Source organism: Salvelinus fontinalis, chromosome 33 (genome assembly GCF_029448725.1).
Source record: "Salvelinus fontinalis isolate EN_2023a chromosome 33, ASM2944872v1, whole genome shotgun sequence".
Classification (NCBI taxonomy): Eukaryota; Metazoa; Chordata; class Actinopteri; order Salmoniformes; family Salmonidae; genus Salvelinus; species Salvelinus fontinalis.
The window spans coordinates 38,868,264-38,889,631 of record NC_074697.1 but is presented as its reverse complement, the minus strand read 5'-3'; the positions used below and the strand labels follow the sequence as shown (position 1 = coordinate 38,889,631).

The 21,368-nt window shown below is 42.5% G+C and overlaps 2 protein-coding genes and 1 long non-coding RNA gene across 4 annotated transcripts in view; 1 reads left to right on the top strand and 2 right to left on the bottom strand.

Moving 5' to 3' along the window:
- LOC129832197 (huntingtin-interacting protein 1-like) overlaps positions 1 to 2,455 on the bottom strand; it is a 45,124-nt gene extending 42,669 nt beyond the window's left edge. The window contains exon 1 of the mRNA XM_055896076.1: positions 2,169 to 2,455. Coding sequence (XP_055752051.1) covers positions 2,169 to 2,288 — 120 coding nt within the window. The 5' untranslated portion in view covers positions 2,289 to 2,455. The remainder of the gene's footprint in view (positions 1 to 2,168) is intronic.
- Positions 2,456 to 6,174: 3,719 nt separating this feature from the next.
- LOC129832203 (B-cell CLL/lymphoma 7 protein family member B-B-like) lies at positions 6,175 to 9,344 on the top strand. Its single transcript, XM_055896085.1, has 6 exons — positions 6,175 to 6,422; positions 6,871 to 6,946; positions 7,075 to 7,162; positions 7,396 to 7,566; positions 7,779 to 7,882; positions 8,041 to 9,344. Exons 1-6 carry the CDS (start codon positions 6,331 to 6,333, stop codon positions 8,110 to 8,112), a joined length of 603 nt encoding a protein of 200 aa, XP_055752060.1. The 5' UTR covers positions 6,175 to 6,330; the 3' UTR covers positions 8,113 to 9,344.
- Positions 9,345 to 16,502: 7,158 nt separating this feature from the next.
- LOC129832208 (uncharacterized) lies at positions 16,503 to 20,952 on the bottom strand. 2 transcript variants are annotated; one of them, XR_008755889.1, is made up of 4 exons: positions 20,776 to 20,952; positions 18,309 to 18,583; positions 17,979 to 18,105; positions 16,503 to 17,830 (listed from the first exon to the last, which is right to left on the bottom strand). It is a non-coding gene; the product is annotated as an uncharacterized LOC129832208 (long non-coding RNA). The 2 variants fall into 2 exon arrangements; XR_008755890.1 differs by having other exon boundaries at positions 18,309 to 18,509.
- Positions 20,953 to 21,368: the final 416 nt, after the last annotated feature.

Sequence of the window (21,368 nt, the reverse complement as noted above, 5' to 3'; positions counted from 1 at the left end):
CCCTTGTTGTTTACCCGACTCTCGTGCTCTAAGAATCACCGAGATAGGAGCCCTGGGATGCATGACTTCACCCTTACCACGATCAGTCTACTCTAGAGACTTGTTCTGTGTCAATGCACATTTCTATACACCATGAAACTCTTATGGTCATTGGTGTAACAACACAAACAGATCTGGGACCAGTCTAGATTGTATTAGAGTTCTTGTGCCTGAACAGAGGTCTTAGAGCAGAGCCACTGGTGGTTTTGGGACAGTAGTGAAAGCCAGCAGATTCAGGCAGATCCAAGCCACAACAGATCAGATTAACTCGGGGCTAATCCCTGTATTAAAGCACAAACAAGATTTCATTGATTCTTCCCTCCGCTGCGGAACAGCTTTAGGACTGCCGTCAAAAATCAACCATAACAAAAACTACTGCTACAACCAGATTAGGAATCGTATCTGATTTGAGCAATTTTGAGAGGAATGTGGTGTGATAGATGAAAGCCTACATTTACACATTTAGCCTAAAATCAATGTCACAGTCACAGCACACTATGACTAGAAGAGACAGCAAAACTCTGCTCTCTGGATCAATCTTCAGTCCCGCAAATGAGTGCTCAAAAGCTCATTGGCTAATTTGGCAGTGGTTGTAGTAGAAGATTGGAAAAGCAAGTTGCATCTGCTGCTAAAAAAAACAACCCCAGCAGAGCAGGGTAATTTAAAAGGCTTGATTCATTTGACCTACTTTTTGACTACCCCCCCATCTGGGAAGAGACTGCCAAGCAGGAAGTGTCTTGTCCACGCTGCTCGGCAGCGTGCATGAAAAATGAGCATGCGTTTTTCTGGACTACAGCTCTTGAGTAACAGCCTGTCAGCTATATGGGATATAGAATTCAAAGTACATTTAAACCATTAAATGGGCAATCTGCAGTCGCTGCATCCCATTTTTTATTTATAAATGAATTATATGTACCCATTGATTCTAGTAGAATATAACTTAGAAATGCCTCATGAGCTTAGTTTAACTGTCCTACCCCATCAGAACACAAAATATAAGCTTGCTTTACTCCAATGTTTGTAAACAAAGTAAATGTAAACAAACACTATATAGCCTCAAAACATGATTAAAACAAAAATGTTGATTTCATGGATGGTCAGTCCTTGCATCCATAGCTCTGTCTATGAATTTGAGTCGTTACAGCCCATCCCTCAACTTTTTACCGAAACACTTACTGTTTTAACTGCGGATTGCCCATTTAAAGGGCATCAACAAACAGTGCTGCTCAGTCCCACCCTTTCTTCAAACTTATTTCCCTGGATAAAAGCAACAATGATAGTCCCACCCAGTTCTCTCTCACACACCCCAGTTTGTAGGCTGATTGTACTTTCCAGAACCCATCACAATATCTCCCAGGCCATTGGTTCTAGTGCTGTGTCCAGGATGCACTAAAAGGCATTTTATTGCAGTTCGATACATGGTAGTGGTTTTATGGATAGTCCAGGCAGACACATACGGCATTTTGCCTCTCTCTCCAAAGTTGTGGGCGTCACCTCTCCTGAGATATGGTAAATCAGACCTCTGTTCTTTATCAGGCAGAAATTCTCAAATAACTAAATCTGTGCTCTTAGGACTGACCTATTTCAACAGATTTTGATCTTGCACTGAAGACCCAACAATGATGTCATGTCTCTATAATCTTTGCAATATCAATTTTGTGACACTACTTTTTTTAATCTAGTAGAAGCTATTTGAGGCACAGCTATCAAACATTCGTATCAAATATGTTACCCGCTGCTAAGAAAAAGGGATGATGATGTTGGCTTGCTGTTGTGTGGTGGTATTATAGTACTACATTGTATTACCAACATCGTAAACAATGCATTCCTGTAAACACTCGCTCATTTAGGTCAAGTTGGCGCGCACACACACACCTTCGCGCATAGATCATGAGCAATGTTCACAGAAAATTCCATGGAAATCCGAACCTGCGAGGCAGCACCAATCACTCAAGCTGATAAACCATGGCATGTCCGCAAGTTCACGCTGAACGGATCATTGCCAACTTCAATGCAACGGACGGTTCCAACTCGAAGCTTCACCATAACTATTATAATATCTTAACATTTCTTAGTCCCTTCTAATTCTGTACAAGAAATAGTGAATTCCCACTAAACAAGTGCTTTACCTGACCGCGTTCAAAGTTCTCCTTTTCAAGTTCTAAACTGTTGGCACCACCGGTCCGACGAATCAGCGCTTTGGGAATTGGGTTCGGTACTTGCTGCATGGAGCTCTTCACTCGGTCCATTGTGTCTCTTTAGAATTTCCACTGAAAAATAATATTTCTACAAAGATATCGTCAAATTATTCATAAAATTGGACACTAATAGTTCCGGCAGTCGACAAATTCAGGAGGTCATTTCGCCTGTCCACTGCGTCTCCCTCTGTAGACGATGTCATGTTTTTAAGCTGCGTTCGTAACCAAGTAGGAGGTGGGAATTTACTAGTTGTGAAGTCGTAAATTAATTCATGTGCTTTGAATACGTTGAGAAACGCTCATGCCCAACAAGCTGTGTAAACCATAAACTCAAACTACAGCTATCTTGTAAACAAATGATAGTGTTCAGAAAACATATTAATAGATTGCTTTTTATTTGTTTTTTGCATGTAACTGCCAAAATGCTGTTATCAAGGTCATTTTCTTAGTAGTTGACGTCAGAGGTCAGCATGTGGGAGAAATGGGTGCTCAGTATGATGACGAGTTTCCCACTAGTAATGATCAATTGGAGAGCCGTTCAAGCTGATTTTTCCCAGTCGTATGTAGTAAATTCCCATTTCCCACTTGGTTAAGAACGCAGCATTAAGCCTGATGTACAGTGAGGTTGCTGGTTGCACTAAGCTGATTTTAAAATATAATCCCAATGCTCTCATGTTGATTACCTTTCTCCCTATGCAGTCTAAATCAGCTTTTTTGCAAATGTGCTGCACTGTTTTGACACTGATGAACTAGGGCAATAGTTGCCCAAACCATAGAGATAGATAGAGAACTTATTTTTGTATCTGTGCTATTATAGCGTCTCTGACAGCATGGGCAGTGCCATTGAGGCTATCTCCATTTTGAAGTAGTCAATTTCCTTCTTCACGATTGGCTAAACCTTCCTGATGACCCGGTTGGACATGACTCCAGCAGTGTCACCAGAAGGGATCCGCCAATGAAGTTGGAAGTCCAACCTGGACTTAGAGGTCAACATAACATAATACATGTAAATCCGGGACACGCCAATGTAACATTTTGAATGGTAGGTATTCATTTGTGGATGTCCGTCAACCATGTCGTGTGATATGTTACAAATTACAATTTGTATGATATGTTACGAATTGTAATTCACACAATATGTTACAAATCTGCCAAACGTAAGATATGTTTCAAATTTCAATTTGTTGTGGCTAACATTAGCTAAGTTAGGGGTTAAGGTTAGGGTTAAGGTTAGGAGTTAGGTAAAATGGTTAATGTTAGGGTTAGCTAACATGCTGAGTAGGTGTAAAGTAGCAAAAAATATATAATTAGTTGCAAAGCTGCTAATTATCTAAAAAGATAAAGTTGTCCGTGATGAGATTCGTACAGGCAACCTTTCGGTTCCTAGACGTTCACTAGATCTTTGCGTTATACCTTCTGTCTTATTTAACCGTTGCACTAATTTGAGTATCCCGGATTCACATTTACTATGTTACGTCTAGTCTATGAGACCAGACTGGAAAGTCCCAGCCAGTTGACTACATTAAAATTGTGGAAGCCCTCAATTGCGCTGCCCATGCTAACATAGTATTTTGGCCACTAGAGGTCTCTATCATTCTCTATGGCCCAGATGCAACTGTCACAGACTCCTCCCAGAAATGTCAACGACTGGCTAGAATTCTGCTGGTGCCCATCTACATCAATATTATGGGACCATTATTGATTTTGATATGATGCGCAATTACGCATGATTGAAGGCACATGATAGCGGTTGGGTTGTTGGTACAGACTTTATCACCATAATGTAAATATAGAAAAGTCCATGTTATGACTGTAGGCCTACAGTCAGTGACTAATTGAGTTTTTGCTACAATAGCCTACACAATAGAAATGCCTGTGGCCTATTCATTTTTGATTCAGAGTAAACAATTAATCTCCAGAACTAAATTAATAATATGGTGGTTATAATATGGTCTAATAATATGTGTTTTTATGGATATGGTTATAATATGTTATTATATTGGTCACAGGAGCTTGCAGGTCACCAGTCCACTCCTGTGGGCCTCGAATTAGATAATTTCCATGGTTTCTGCTGGCCTCTCATATTTGATAGCTGGCAAGAGGCTGGTTTTCTTTACAGTACTTTGACAGTAGTGTGTGTGAACAGTGTGTGTCCATCATCTTAAAAATATCTAACAGAATCAGAATTGCAAGATTTGGGTTTTCAAAAATTCAAGGAGCGGGACACTAACCCGGATGCTTATAAGAAATACAGCTTTGCCCTCCAACGAACTATCAAACAGGCATAGCTTCAATACAGGACTAAGATCGAATCCTACTTCACCGGCTCTGAAGCTCATTGGATGTGGCAGGGCTTGCAAACTATCACAGATAAACCAGCCAGCCAGAGGAGCTAAATGCATGGGCACTCAGATCTTCAAAAAGTTCTACACCTGCACCACTGAAAGCATCTTGACTGGATGCATTACCGCTTCGTATGGCAACTGCTTGGCATCCGACTGCAAGACGCTACAGAGTGTTGTGCGTACGGCCCAGTACATCACTGGGGCCAAGCTCTATGCCATTCAGGACCTCTATACCAGGCGGTGTCCGAGGAAGGACCTAAAAATGGTCAAAGACTCCAGCCACCCAAATCATAGTGTTCTCTCTGCTACCGCATGGCAAGCGGTACTTATACACCAAGTCTGGAACCAACAGGACCCTGAACAGCTTCTACCCCCAAGCCATAAAACTGCTAAATAGTTAGTTTAACCAAATAGCTACCTGGACTGTCTGCATTGACCCTTTTTGCACTAACTTTTTGACTCATCATATACACTGCTGCTACAGTTTACTATCAGTCACTTTATTCCTAGTTATATGTATACAGTATCTACATATGCTATCTACCTCCATTACCTCGTACCCCTGCACATCGACCCTTGTATATAGCCAAGTTATCATTTCTCATTGTGCATCTACTTTTGTTATTATGCGTTTTACTTTTCTATTATATCTCTATTTTCTTTCTCTCTGCATTGTTGGGAAGGGCCTGTAAGTAAGCATTTCACTATTAGTCCACACCTGTTGTTTTCAAAGCAAGTGAGGAATACAATTTGATTTGATCTGCCTGGGTGAAATGTAAAATGAGGTGTGTTTGATTGAGTTTGGAGGATTTTTCCGTTGGTTCCGTTTTGCCAATCAAACTAAATCAAGCACAGAATCCAGGTTAGCTCTGCTGCTACGCTGTTCTGGGTCTTTTCTATAGCTAGTTGAGGTAATTAGCCACAGCTATAAGATCAGAATACATAAAGGTTACACAAAATATCTCACCCTGCTGATTGAGTCTGCCAATCAATATTTGTTTGCTCCAGTGCTTGACTTGGGCAGGAGCTTACCGGAACTGAGTACCAGCACCTAAAATGTTCTACTGCTTCAGTTCCTGCACCTCTGATATAATATTGGCTTAAAACTATTGCAGAGTTCCTGCACATAAATATAAACAGTAACGGCACACAAAATGAGTACTGGCACCAATTTCAGTCCAAGTCAAGCACTGGTTCGCTCAATTGAACTGAGATTACAAATGCATGCCATATCAGTTTTTATTGGTCAGTGCTACCCTCTGCAAGACATAAAAATAACATATTTGGCCATATGATTGATAGTAGGCAGGGAGGGAGCTCCAGCTGTGCATAATTGGATCTAATCACTCCCTCTCTATTGTAGTTTCTTCACCCTCCTCACTTCCTCTCATACCCAAGGATTATTAACCCTTTCAATCTGATAGTGAATTTTGTAAATCCTTTATAAACCAACTTCGTAAAATCAACACTATATCCAGTTTGATTCATTACATTTATGTCATTTATGGGGGTTAAAATATCAAGATATCCATCATTTCCATCATAACAACCTATTATTTTACTGTCAATGGTAATGTGATGACGTCGTATCAAAGATGATGGGGAGGATGAAGAAAACAGACAAACCAACCACTAGGAAAAGGGAATGGGTGTTAAAACCTCGCGAGAATATTAGTATATTGGAGGAGTAAGCACACTGCAAGATTGGAGTTGCAAGAAAAGACATCTCCAAAAAGTAACAACTAAAGATGTCCGGACGGTCAGGTCGCGCGGAGACACGAAGTCGTGCTAAAGATGACATTAAAAAGGTGCTGGCAGCAATTGAAAAAGTGCGTAAATGGTAAGTAAAACCGCGGGGATTATGTAAATGAAATGTAAACATCTGCAACGCCACACAACAAACTTCACTCGGAAAATATTAGAAGGGTTGGCGAGTGACTGAAACAACAGCCAATGGAGAGACGAACCTGCCGAAGCCCGGCAATTCAATGGGCAGGACTAACGGAATTGTTCAGTCTGTCAAAATGGCTACACTTGTCCACATGTTGTTACAACGTTACGCATTCTGATATAACTGTGACCCACATTGAAAATATCCGTTGTCCATCTGAGCAGTTTCCCTCAGCGAGGTTCAGGAATATTAGACAAAAAAATGCACTTGCACATAGGCTATTTGCATAGCCTAGCTCTGTGCATAGCCACCAGTAAATGAGCAGAATCTTTGGTTCATGCTTTTTATTACTGAATGTAGTAAATCTAGTCTCTGTTCTATTACATTTCATTTTCAGGGAGAAGAAGTGGGTAACTGTGGGAGACACATCCCTACGCATATTCAAGTGGGTGCCTGTGACAGACACTAAACAGGTTTGGTATCTAATAATAGATGACTGCATCAGACCATCCTATGGTTCATGAATTTAATGAGTTTGTGTACAGAACAGCCTTACCACTCTGGCTCTATTTTACTCTCTCTTTCTTTTTTTCTCTTTCAGATATACCGGAGCAAATCCATAACTGGAGAGGTTCGAGGTCTAAAAGATGTGGTGTTGGAAAACACCAGCTCTACCATGGATTTCCTAGGTGAGGCACTGACTGACTGAGAAGCACAAGCAGTTTGGAGCAGGTTTTAAATAACTGCAACACTCTATATAACAGGGTTGGGGGCAATTCCATGGAAATTCACTGAATGCAGTTAAAATCGAAATGCAGATAAAAAATTTGACATACTTTTTAATTGGAATTTAAATTGACCTCAATTGAAAATGATATTGGTCTGAAACCATTCAAGAATGCTCCTGTTCTTGTCACCGCAGATGAATGCAGCAACCAGAGTTTCCTGTCTGATGTCTACCAGCCCAAAATGGACAGCAGCAGCTCAAGCTCCCAGCACCCCAGCGAGGCAGTCAGTCCTCTTCCTCACACCACAACACTCCGCGCGGCCGAAGATGCTCAACCACCCATGCTGGGCCAGGAGAGTGTGGACGGTACAGTTGGCTTAGCATACTACACCATCACATTGCACAGTGCACCCATGTAGGGCCAGGAGCTTTTCCAGACCCTGTAACCTGACTAGGAAAAACTCTGGGCCCTAGCTATTATGTCACTCTTGTAACTGAGGTATACTATATTGGCTATATTACAGTTAATATCTCAATGCCTTTTAAGTGTTTCACTCAGTCTTTCACTCTATATGCAGAGCCATCCCAGCCAGCACATGAAGTTGCTGATGAGCCTCCCACATTGATCAAGGAAGACCTGGTTTTGCCCCTTGGTGTCCGAGTAAGAGTTCCATGCACAGAGGTAAGTCATTTCTATAGTAATAAAGGATATGACAATTTTTATCAGTGTTAAAAAAAATAGCTGCAAAAAAGTTGTGATTGGTCATTGCTTAAGCTCTTAATAATAACGTTAAAGAAATCACTACAATCAATTTATTTAAATACCAACATTTCTAACAGGAAGAAGAGGAGGAATCAGGAGCCCCTCCACTGAAGAAAATTTGCACTGAAAGAAAATCTGTACTGAGATAACTAGTTGATTGGACGGAACATGCATGCAACCCATGCACTCTATTGAAGGCTTCAAATGGGACATACGAGTAACTGCCAAAATAATGAAAACACTTGAGTAAATGAGGGATACAAAGTATATTGAAAGCAGGTGTTTCCACCCAGGTGTGGTTCCTGAGTTAATTAAGAAATTAACATCCCATTGTGCTTAGGGTCATGTATAAAAATGCCGGGCAGGCCATTATTATGGCCATTATTTTGGCTTTCATGGATATGCCCCCATAGTATGACAAAACACCAAATTATGCATTTTTTTGTGGAAGAATGGTCCTTCCTCCGATAAATTTCCAGACACTTGTAGAAACTATGCCAAGGTGCATTGAAGCTATTCTGGCTCGTGGCGGCCCAACGCCCTATTAAGACACTTTATGTAGGTGTTTACTTTATTTTGGCAGTTATCTCTACATACGTTATCATAAAATATGCATTTCTGTTAATCAAGTCACTACAAATGGAATACATTTAAAAAGAAAGTTGGAAGTTATTATTTTAAGTTAAGTTGTTTTTTAAAATACTATTTTACTTTCTCAGCTTTGAAAGTAATTTTAAGCCGTTTAATGCGTTACACTGTACATAGTTGTGCTCAAAAAAAGTGCCTATCGCTCTGAAATATACACTATATATTTATTTTCTGTCAGACAAGTGTCTCATTTGTTATGCTATTCGTAGAAATTGCACAGATCTAAATAATAATGGCCCCTATTCAATCAAATCGGTTTGTTTATTCTGAGGGATGAAGTTGAGCATATCTTAATAAATATTCTGTTGAGTTTCTTTTGTTTCACACTGTTAGCGCTGTTTTGTTAAATACATTTATCCAAGCAGCACAGGAAGTATGAGGGGAAACTCATTCCGGTCACTGGATTTGATTGAATATGGGCTGAAGTTTTTGGAATATTTTTTTACATTTGTACTTCGCTTTGCAAATACGATTAGACAACTGTTTGTCATGTCTATCCTTTTTGATATACTCTTATCTTGCTTGTTAAATTTTCATAGGGCATTAGATGTGACTGGTATAGCATGAGTTTGAATGGTGAACGAGGTTGAAAAGTAGTTAAAGAGCTTGTATTGTAATTCAGAGATTATTTCTTATGGTCAGGTGGGTCATGCTCTCAAGTGTTTATTTTCTGCTGCAAAAGTGATGCACATGCTGGAATATACCCTGCTCCATAGTAAAATATGGTTGTTGATATTGTGTTTTCTTTTTGCAGTGTTTTGCATCATTTGACTCCCACACTCTCTCAAATAATTATCCAACATGTTTTTTTCACCACATAGGATGACCACTTGACTTGGTTGCATCGTATCTTTCATGGAAATGATCAGATTGCAAATCCATGGCCTTGGGCCCTCAATTTATACATAGAAAGCTTGGGCCGTGACTGGCCATCCGTCTCCAGACTTAGCACTGTGGGTTTTTTAAGCAGTCCATTAAATAAAATCATGACACTAGAGATGCTAGAATTATTCTTGATTGAATGTTAAAATCCATGGGAAGTAAGTAACTCATCACTATAAGACAGTGGTTCCTAAACTTTTTATAGAGCCGTACCCCTTCCAACATTCAACCTCCAGCTGCATACCCCCTCTAGCACCAGGGTCAGCGCACTCTCAAATATAGTTTTTTGCCATCATTGTAAGCCTGCCACACACACACACTATACGATACATTTTATTAAACATAAGAATGACTGAGTATTTGTCACAACCTGGCTTGTGGGAAGTGACGAAGAGCTCTTATAGGACCAGGGCACAAATAATAATAATAATTTTGCTCTTTACTTAGCTATCTTACATATAAAACCTTATTTGTTCTTCAAAAATTGTGAATAACTCACCACAGGTTAATGAGAAGGGTGTGCTTGAAAGGATGCACAAAACTGCAATGTTGGGCTGTATTGGAGAGAGTTGGCTGAGAATTCACTCTCACATAGGTAGGTGGTTGCAAAGGGCATCAGTGTCTTAACAGCCAATTTGCCAAGGCAGGATACTCTTGAGTGCAGCCCAATCCAGAAATCTGGCAGTAGTTTCTGATTAAATTCAATTTTCACAGAACCGCTTGTTGCAATTTTGATGAGGCTGTCTTGTTCAGGTATCAGTAAGTGGACTGGAGGCAGGGCATGTAAGGTATAACGAATCTAGAGTTGTTTGTGTCATCCGTTTCGGGGAAGTACCTGCGTAATTGCGCACCCAACTCACTCAGGTGCTTCGCTATTTCACATTTGACATTGTCCGTAAGCTTGAGTTCATCTGCGCACAAAAAAATCATACAATGATGGAAAGACCTGTGTGTTGTCCTTGTTGATGCAGACAGAGAAGAGCTCCAACTTCTTAATCATAGCCTCAATTTTGTCCCGCACATTGAATATAGTTGCAGAGAGTCCCTGTAATCCTAGATTCAGATCATTCAGGCAAGAGAAAAAACATCACCCAGAAAGGCCAGTCGTGTGAGAAACTCGTCATCATGCAAGCGGTCAGACAAGTGAAAATTATGGTCAGTAAAGAAAACTTTAAGCTCGTCTCTCAATTTAAAAAAACGTGTCAATACTTTGCACCTTAATAACCAGCGCACTTCTGTATGTTGTAAAAGCGTTACATGGTCGCTGCCCATATCATTGCATAATGCAGAAAATACATCAGAGTTCAGGGGCCTTGCTTTAACAAAGTTAACCATTTTCACTGTAGTTTCCAAAACGTCTTTCAAGCTGTCAGGCATTCCCTTGGCAGCAAGAGCCTCTCGGTGGATGCTGCAGTGTACCCAAGTAGCGTCGGGAGCAACTGCTTGCACGTGCATTACCACTCCGCTATGTCTCCCTGTCATGGCTTTTGCGCCATCAGTACAGATACCAACACATCTTGACCACCGAAGCCCATTTGATGTCACAAAGCTGTCCAGTACTTTAAAAATATCCTCTCCTGTTGTGCTGGTTTCCAGTGGTTTGCAGAAGAGGATGTCTTCCTTAATTGACCCCCCATAAACGTAACGGACATATACCAGGAGCTGTGCCAGGCCCGCCACATCTGTTGACTCATCCAGCTGTAATGCATAGAATTCACTGTGAAACGGTGTTGTTTGATGGAGGCATTGTCTGTATCGTTTTTTTTGGCCTTTTCCCCCAGCATTGTCCCAACCATATCCGCGGCAGCAGGAGGAATTAAGTCCTCCAAAATAGTATGGGGCTTGCCTGTCATAGCCACTTGGTAAGTTATAAGACGCTTCTAGCCCCTTTTTATTAATGGTATCTGTTGCTTTGTTGTTTTGTTTCTAAATGTCTGCGCAAGAGTGGTTTCATTAAGTTGTGAGATAGTACTTTTGCACATGTGCAACACACTGTGGCGGAGAAAAGGCACTACTCCCAATATAAGTGAACCCCAAATCAATGTAGTTCTCATCATATTTGCTCTTCTTCGAGGGTCCAACGTCCCCGTCTGTTGTTCAGCGCTTTCCCGGGTAAGGGGGCAGTAGCTCTTCGGCTGCATCAGATTCACAACTGTCAGTGTCAATGCTAGCTGGGCTAACAACAAATGTAGAATTACTGATGCTAGCATTGGATGTGCTCGTGGAAGCAGAACAACTTGTGTTGTCGACAGGTGCAGTACTGATGGTAGTAGCAGTACTACCAGTAGAGCTGGTATGTGTCTCTATGGATGCGGGCCTTACTTTTTTTAACCATTAATCAATTTTCGAGCAAACGAAATGAGCAGCAGCTATGTTTGGCTACATACAGACTGTTAGTGGAATTCCCGCGAGAGTGTAAGGGTTAATGTGATTGGATGTTAATTATTTGACTAGGCTACCTGTATTTGACATTGTGTTGTTATTTCGCTGAACACTAGATGGTTGATTTTTATTTTTGGCAGTGAAACGAGGCTACTCAGGCGAGAAAAAAACATCACCCGTTGGAAAATCTAAATGGACTGTTTGAAAAGGTGAAGAAGATTTTTGGGGGGGGAATACCTGCATAGGAATAATTTAATTTCAGTATAAATTGTTGTAAAAATGCGATTGTAGTGTTTTCATTATTTGTAAATAATACAATTTCCCTGTCATACTACACATTTTCATCATAGGACATATTTAATTGCTTGTAATTGAATGTAAAGGAATAGTTCACTCAAAATATAACCAAAAGTGGATTATAGGGGAATAAGGTGACTTTTCAAAATTCTAATGCACACAATATGTCTTCAGACAGGGATACTAAATGTAAAGGGAAATTATGTATTAAAAAAACATGTTTCTTTCTTTTTCTGGGGGGGGGCAACAATGTCAATATATTTGAGTTATGGGGGTACCCAGCCCACTCAAGCAACAGAGCCCCACAGTGGATGCATCATAATACCCATAAAACCTAGCGGTCAAACATGGAAATGGTTCCAAACCTTTTTTTCACCATTCATTTTTCCCCATAGGGCATTTTATATTCCGCTCTATGTACTCTCAGATTTGAAAATGCTAATTAGAATCAAAGTAGACATCATGCAAGACTACAAATCCCTACAAGCTCCTGCACTTCATTACTAGCTGACACATTTTCTGTCAGCTAGCTAGCTCCTACCCAAAACAAAATATATTTTGAACATTTTAATTTACTGTTAGATATTTTATATAACTAATATTTGTTGTCTTATTTATGCATTTGGTCTTGTACAGAATACTATCCTAGTAGCAGTCAGATATTTACAATGTGCCATGAATACTATGCTATTTTTTTTGCAAAGAAGCTAGCTAGCTAGCTACCTAAATGATGCTAGCAACATTCCCTTATTTTACCAGATCCTTTTCTCCTTCAGCCAGTGGAGGTCTATATTTAATCCTTTATCATTTCTGCCAACTAAATGAATGAGGAGATATCTATTTAAATTCATGGTGTCAGAATGCACGTCTGTATTAAAGCAATTCAGAACTAACTTGTGAACATGTTCTGTTAAGTCTTGCCGATTCAAAGCCAGATCAACTTTTTGCAGAATTTAAACATAATCAGGAATTACTAAGCATATTTATTTGACAGGAAGGCTCCTAGTCTCCCATCAATCACGTCAAACACCTGAACTCCAACAATGACATTGTTTTAAAGAAATCAAAAGTGTAAACAATGCATACATACAGTATGCCTTTCATACATAACATACTGTATAAACATCCGACTTGAAGTAAAGATTAAATTATTTATTAATCAATGCTACAAACCTGGGATGTCGCTGTCACGTTCCTGACCTGTTTTCTGTTGTTTTGTATGTGTGTGGTGGTCAGGGCGTGAGTTTTGGGTGGGCAGTCTATGTTTTCCGTTTCTATGTTGGTTTTGGGTTGCCTGGTATGGCTCTTAATTAGAGGCAGGTGTTTTGCGTTTTCCTCTAATTGAGAGTCATATTAAGGTAGGAGGTTCTCACTGTTTGTTTGTGGGTGATTGTCACTGTGTCTGTGTTTGTTGCACCACACGGTACTGTCTCGTCTCGGTCGTTCGGTCGTTCCTGTGTATGTGTTCCTCGTTTCATGTAAGTTCATAGTTTAGGTCTGTCTAGTTCGTTTTGTTGTTTTGTAAAATTATTCAAGTGTTCTTCGTGTGTTTAGTTTTGTCTTGTTAAATAAAGTTCATTATGTATTCACAACCCGCTGCGCCTTGGTCAACTCACTCACCGAAAGAGAGCCGTTACAGAATCACCCACCAAACCCAGATCAAGCAGCGGGTTAACGGACAACAACGACAGCAGCAGTGGGAAAAGGAGGATTGGACATGGGAAGAGATCCTGGACGGTAAAGGACCCTGGGCAGAGCCAGTGGAGTGTCGCCGCCCCAAAGCGGAGCTGGAGGCATCGAAAGCGGAGAGGCGACGTTATGAGGAGGCAGCACGGAAGCAAGGCTGGAAGCCCGCAAGTACTACCCTAAAATTTCTTGGGGGGGGGCTAAGAGGTAGTGGGCCGAGGGCAGGTAGGAGACCTGCGCCCACTTCCCAGGCTAACCGTGGAGAGCGGGAGTACGGGCAGACGCCGTGTTACGCAGTAGAGCGCACGGTGTCTCCTGTACGGGTGCATAGCCCAGTGCGGGTTATTCCACCTCCCCGCACTGGTAGGGCTAGATTGGGCATTGAGCCAAATGTCATGAGGCCGGCCCTACATATCTGGCCACCAGTACGTCTCCTTGGGCCGGCTTACATGGCACCAGCCTTACGCATGGTGTCCCCGGTTCGCCAACACAGCCCAGTGCGGGTTATTCCACCTCCCCGCACTGGACGGGCTACGGGGAGCATGCAACCAGGTAAGGTTGGGCAGGCTCAGTGCTCAAGGGAGCCAATACGCCTGCACGGTCCGGTATTTCCGGCGCTACCTCCTCGCCCCAGCCCAGTACCACCAGTGCCTACACCACGCACCAGGCTTCCAGTGCGTTTTAAGAGCCCTGTTCCTCCTCCACGCACTCTCCCTATGGTGCGTGTCTCCAGCCCAGTGCCTCCAGTTCCGGCACCACGCACTAAGCCATCTGTGCGTCTCCAGAGCCCTGTACGCACTGTTCCTTCTCCCCGCACTCGCCCTGAGGTGCGTGCCCTCAGCCCGGTACCTCCAGTTCCGGTACCACGCACCAGGCCTATAGTGCGCTTCGAGAGGTCAGTGTGCCCTGTTCCTGCTCCCCGCACTAGCCTTGAAGTGCGTGCCGTCATCCCGGTACCTCCAGTTCCGGCACCACGCACCAGGCCTACTGTGCGCCTCAGCAGGGCAGAGTCGGCCGTCTGCCCAACGCCTTCTGCACTGTCTGTCTGCCCAGCGCCGTCTGAGCCATCTGTCTGCCCAGCGCCGTCTGAGCCATCTGTCTGCCCAGCGCCGTCTGAGCCATCTGTCTGCCCAGCGCAGTCTGAGCCATCTGTCTGTCCAGCGCCGTCTGAGCCATCTGTCTGCCCAGCGCCGTCTGAGCCATCCGTCTGCCCAGCGCCGTCTGAGCCATCCGTCTGCCCAGCGCCGTCTGAGCCATCCGTCTGCCCAGCGCCGTCTGAGCCATCCGTCTGCCCAGCGCCGTCTGAGCCATCCGTCTGCCCAGCGCCGTCTGAGCCATCCGTCTGCACAGCGCCTTCTGAGCCATCCGTCTGCACAGCGCCTTCTGAGCCATCCGTCTGTCCCGAGCCATTAGAGCCGTCCGTCAGTCAGGAGCCGCTAGAGCCGTCCGTCAGTCAGGAGCCGCTAGAGCCGTCCGTCAGTCAGGAGCCGCCAGAGCCGTCCGTCAGTCAGGAGCCGCCAGAGCCGCCAGCCAGTCAGGAGCCGCCAGAGCCGCCAGCCAGTCAGGAGCCGCCAGAGCCGCCAGCCAGTCAGGAGCCGCCAGAGCCGCCAGCCAGTCACGAGCCGCCAGAGCCGCCAGCCAGTCAGGAGCTGCCCTACAGTCAGGAGCTGCCTTACAGTCATGAGCTGCCCTACAGTCATGAGCTGCCCTACAGTCATGAGCTGCCTTACAGTCATGAGCTGCCTTACAGTCATGAGCTGCCCTACAGTCAGGAGCTGTCCCTCAGCCAGGACCTGCCAGAGTCCCTCAGCCAGGACCTGCCAGAGTCCCTCAGCCAGGACCTGCCAGAGTCCCTCAGCCAGGACCTGCCAGAGTCCCTCAGCCAGGACCTGCCAGAGTCCCTCAGCCAGGACCTGCCAGAGTCCCTCAGCCAGGACCTGCCAGAGTCCCTCAGCCAGGACCTGCCGCCCCTTATCCCGGTGCTGCCCCTTATCCCGGTGCTGCCCCTTCATTTAGGTGGTTTTAGTTGGAGGGTGGTCATTGGGAGGGGAATACAGAAGCGGGGAGTGACTATGGTGGTGTGGGGACAGCGTCCGGAGCCTGAGCCACCACCGTGGTCAGATGCCCACCCAGACCCTCCCCTGGACTTTGTGCTGGTGCGCCCGGCGTTCGCACCTTGAGGGGGGGGTTCTGTCACGTTCCTGACCTGTTTTCTGTTGTTATGTGTGTGGTGGTCAGGGCGTGAGTTTTGGGTGGGCAGTCTATGTTTTCCGTTTCTATGTTGGTTTTGGGTTGCCTGGTATGGCTCTTAATTAGAGGCAGGTGTTTTGCGTTTTCCTCTAATTGAGAGTCATATTAAGGTAGGAGGTTCTCACTGTTTGTTTGTGGGTGATTGTCACTGTGTCTGTGTTTGTTGCACCACACGGTACTGTCTCGTCTCGTTCGTTCGGTCGTTCCTGTGTATGTGTTCCTCGTTTCATGTAAGTTCATAGTTTAGGTCTGTCTAGTTCGTTTTGTTGTTTTGTAAAATTATTCAAGTGTTCTTCGTGTGTTTAGTTTCGTCTTGTTAAATAAAGTTCATTATGTATTCACAACCCGCTGCGCCTTGGTCAACTCACTCACCGAAAGAGAGCCGTTACAGTCGCAGAGCACCATATGAACTATTATTACAATCAGAGAGACACAGATTCTTCTGATTTTCCATTTTAGGAATTAGACCAGCACAAATAACACAACATGTAAGACAGCATATTGTGATTTTTGGTGGGTGAGTTACAAATGGAGAAACAACTGGATGTGTAAGGTAGGTTATTATAAAATACTAGGTCAACTCCAGCAGAATGAGAAACAAAACAAGGAAGCCATGCCTAAACACAGCTATATCAACACCTATCTTGTCAATTGAATGTTGCTGCTGTCAATTTACCACTGCATTCAGTCTGAACCCCAGAATACACAGGACAGCTTTACACAGGTGAAAAAAAAGTAGCAAAAACAGTACACCACAAAACTTTTAAACGTGTTACTGAGTCTAGATGCTATCAAATCAGAAGAAGAACAAGTTAAGGAAGCAACTAATGCCGGTTTGCCTAAGGCTGATGCCGTGCAGGTGTTTGTACACATGCATATACACACACTCTCATTAAAATAAATGCATACAAGAACACACACATACATGTAATAGTGCCAGACATGCACACAAACATATACAGTTGGCATTGCTGTTATGATTTTAGTTGTCCTTGATGTCCTTTGTTTAACTTTTCTTTTTTTCATTGTTGTTTGCTGTTTTCTTCTGTCTTTTTCTTTTTTCTCTTTAGTTCATTCTCTTGGTTGTTGGTGCATTGAGGGGTTCTTGGGGGTGGGGAATGGAATTAATTTTATTTTTAAGTTTTTATTCGGGGGGGGGGGGGGACTGTGGGAGGGGTCTCGAATGGTTGAGGGACAGTTATTGGTTGGGGAACTGTGGGGGGGGGTCTTGGATTGTTCGGGTTCAGTTTTTTGGCTTGGTGGGAAATCTGTCAACGTGCCCTTGAGCAGGGCATTGACCCTGGATGCTTCTCAGGGCATTGACCCTGAGTTGCTCTGAATGGGAGACTGTTGGATGACTGGTATGATGTAGTTGTTGAGCGGCTTCACTGCAACTATATTGTATGTTTCGGATATAAAAAAAATATAAAAAATTTAATTAAGGAAGCAGCATAGGGAAAATGGGTGACGGTAAGGTGGGTTTATAGAGATAAGATGGAGAGTTCCAAAATGTTAGAAGTTGAGGGACCATGGGGCATAAAAGTCAGTGTGGAATAAGGGGTAGGTAGAGGAATGGTTGGCTGTGGAATAAACATAAAATGGGGTGCTGGTGTTCTTCTACACCCCTTTTAAATCAGTCACAAATATCCGGCCCATGTCTAGTCATTCTCGGGGTCTCAGAGTGTCCCTCAATGTCATTCAAATCTTGGTCATCGTGTGTCTCTGAATCACAACATTAAAGACGATGAGTGATCACAGGATTTCCACAAATTGAGCCATACACAATACAATTTAAGCATTGAGGACAGCGTTTTGTTAACAACCTGGTGGTTTACACTATGTCTATGTGTGAATGATGGAAGAATCTTACCCCAGCTGTAGGTCCATTTCAGTGTGTGTGGTCACTTAGACCTACACATCAACCAGTACTGGGACCATTGGAGACTTGGAATGCTTGCTCTCAAAGTGCTGCTTGTATGTCTTCGGGTCTGCATCTACTGTATAAAGGTGAAGTACAAAATGGAGGAAGTTAACAATCTGTGGCTTAGATTTTATTCAAAGTTAACATAAATTATAAACTAAGCAATAAGATGCAACAAACCACAAAAAAAATGAAAGACTGTACCACACAGGCCAGTACAATAGCCTACACATAGAGAGTAACCTAAAAGCACATACAGTACCAACCAATACTACTCACCTGACAAGACAGGGCAGGTGTGGACCAGTGCTGCCTTGGCTGCAGTCTTCTCCCTTCTTCTTAACATCCGCCGCCTTGGTATCAGTCAACAAGTTCAGCTGTACCCATAGTACAGAATAATGACTTAAAGAGGTGGACGGCTCCAGATATGAATAGCAGGAGTGTGTACAGTATACACTTTTGTTCCAGCCCAGCTTATACCTGATTACAAATCAAGGAGCACAGTGTTCCAGGTTGAAACAGATTACCTAGTTGAGAGATGACACACATTGGTTCTGGAATAGAAAAGGTTCAAATAAGGTTTGCAATTGGCATCAATAACATGACAGTAATTTTACCAAAAAACAAACAGACATGTGAATACCAATTTATTTAAAACCCACCATAGCAGGTATGACTAAATAAGGTTACATAACCATGCCTACTAGCTATACTAATGATCTGCTGTCCAGAGGGTAACAGCAAACAGATGTAGTAAAGTAGTAAAGTAGGCACACTGTTGACTCAAGAGAGAATGATAATCAATCAGTCCATCTCTGAAACCTCACAAAAAGCCAGACCAAAATAATACTGCTAGCTAGGGCAGCTACAAGTCAATAAGTACTTGAAGTAGGCTACCCATCCCTCACACACATTCACAAACAAACATTATCCAGAACACCTAGTTTCACCATCTAAGTTCGCTAGTTAGTTAACTACAGGTTTATATATTGATAAAATCAAAGAAGAATATGCATAGCCATCCCGAGACAACTCCAATAGAAAGTGTTTTTTTCTCAAAGATGCCCGGGATGTCACGTGTCCTACTTATATCAGTACACTCGTAACAACTTAAGCATTACAAAACTTTTATTAGATCAAATAAATCTCACGTAGCAAATAACCATTATTTTTGTTGTTGAGCTAATTCGACACTCTGTTATTGACCTCCATACAAAAACTCCTTACTTGGTGGGCAAAACAATGAAAAAACAACCACCGGCTTAGACAGATTTTCCGCTGAGTTTGGCCTCTCTCTTCCTCTGATAAAAGTCACCTTGTCTGAGAGAGATTTACAGTTATCAAAGCGTCACATCAGGGTAAGCCTACACGAAACACAGCCCTTATTTGAAGTGTTTCTAAAATCCCCCATGGGGAAAATGAATGGTTGAAAATCGATTCTAACCATTTCCAAGTTTGACCGTTAGGTTTTATGAGTATTATGGTGGTACTCTATTCAAATCCTGATTATGGTACTAACTGTAAATACATTATTTACAGTGGCTGCTGGAATTTTACAGTATGGCAGAAGCTGCTATCCACATGCTGTTACAGTATAATATATTTATTATTTTGATGACATATCCCGATAAAAGAAAATATTCAAAAGGTCTAGAGTGCCATCTGCATACTCCACTAACAGTGGCCGTGTTCAAGAGCATCAAGACCATGATGTAACATGTGTAAACTGTGACTGACTGACTACTGATCTACAAATAATATTGAGTATTTATTTAGGATGCAAGCCAGGTGATTTGTAGATCAGTCAGTCTCGACTCGCCTTTTAAGTCGGCTGCAATAGAGCTCGCCACCTTGAAGTCCTAAAACCCGGAAATTAGCTACCTCAGGTTCGTTCAGGCATCCATATGGGAAAAATGAATGGCAAAATAATAGGGTTTTGGAATAAACGCACAAAAATAAGGTCTGAGTGTAACACTGGTTTAGGAGATTTTATACGTTTTGAAGCCTTTATGTGCTTTACGCGTTTTTTAAATTAAATAAATTCTTCAAAATTCACAAAAAGTGACTGATGACGACTATCTCCCAAGCCTGTGTTTACCACAGACCTTATATAGAGAAATAGTAATGGTGTCTTTTCGTAGGAACTAACTACGGCATGGTTCGTTGGAGAAAGCCTATAAGGAAAATGAAAGCCGTTTTTGTACGGTTTTTGGTAGACAGGTTTAGGAGAGCTTATACATTTTGTTCTATGAGATAATCTTCATCAGCTAACGTAACTTTTTGTGAATTTTGAAGAATTTATGTAATAATAAAAAACACATCATCACATAAATACTTCATGATTCAAAAAGTTCATGTTAACTCACTGCTGTTATATCATAGAACAAAACGTATAAGATCTCCTAAACCTGTGTTAACCTCAGACCTTAATTTCGCGTTAATTCCAAAACCCTATTCTTTCACCATTCATTTTTCTCACACGAAGGCTGAACCAAAGATGGTTTAGTATGAAGATATGTAGAAATGCTTCTCCAATAGAAATTCCTGATCACGCTTGTAGGCGATGTCCTGGCGACGTTAGTTTGCTAAATGTATGCGCAAAAAACACGTAATCTGTTCTAACGGTCGTCTCGCTACGAACTGCGCATGTGCAAACTGTCAACTCAAAGGCACAAAAACGTGTCAGTTTGTCACTTTTCGGAGATTGGAGTAATAACATGTTCAGCTACTTAAAGAATTGACTCACATCTAGGTTGTTTCTTTAGATTCTTTAGATAGAAAATGAATAACTATGAAAGAATTGTCCACTTCTCTCATTCAGTTCTCAAACCCCAAACCCAGGTCTGGTCTCCCGAGTCTACTTCGCAAACGTTCCCGGAAGTCTCGCAATGTGTGGCCTTCTGGGTTTAGAAAATGTGGCTGAACGAACCAGAGATAACTAATTTCCGGGTTTTAGGACTACAACAAAGATTTTTATAACTAACCTAAGACAGACCACAGCCGGTCGTTTCCAATGGGAACAAATTAGTCATAGTGGGCAGAACATGCGAGAAGGGGGCAGAGCCAAACACGAGTTAGCGAGATTACTCACTGCCTTATTTATTAATATTCGTACAGCCCCCGTAGCTAAACCACACCCCTAACATGATATAAGCATTGGTTAAAGGTCGGGTAGTGACAAATGACAGACATTTGAAATAATGTGTTGACACAACAGCGGCAAATCAAAGTATACTAGCTATGAAACGGTTTTCATCACATTTAATTCTAGAGGAGGGCACCATTTTGAAATAAGGTTGGAAACAATAGAGCTCGCCAGCTTGTAGTCACAGATTGAAC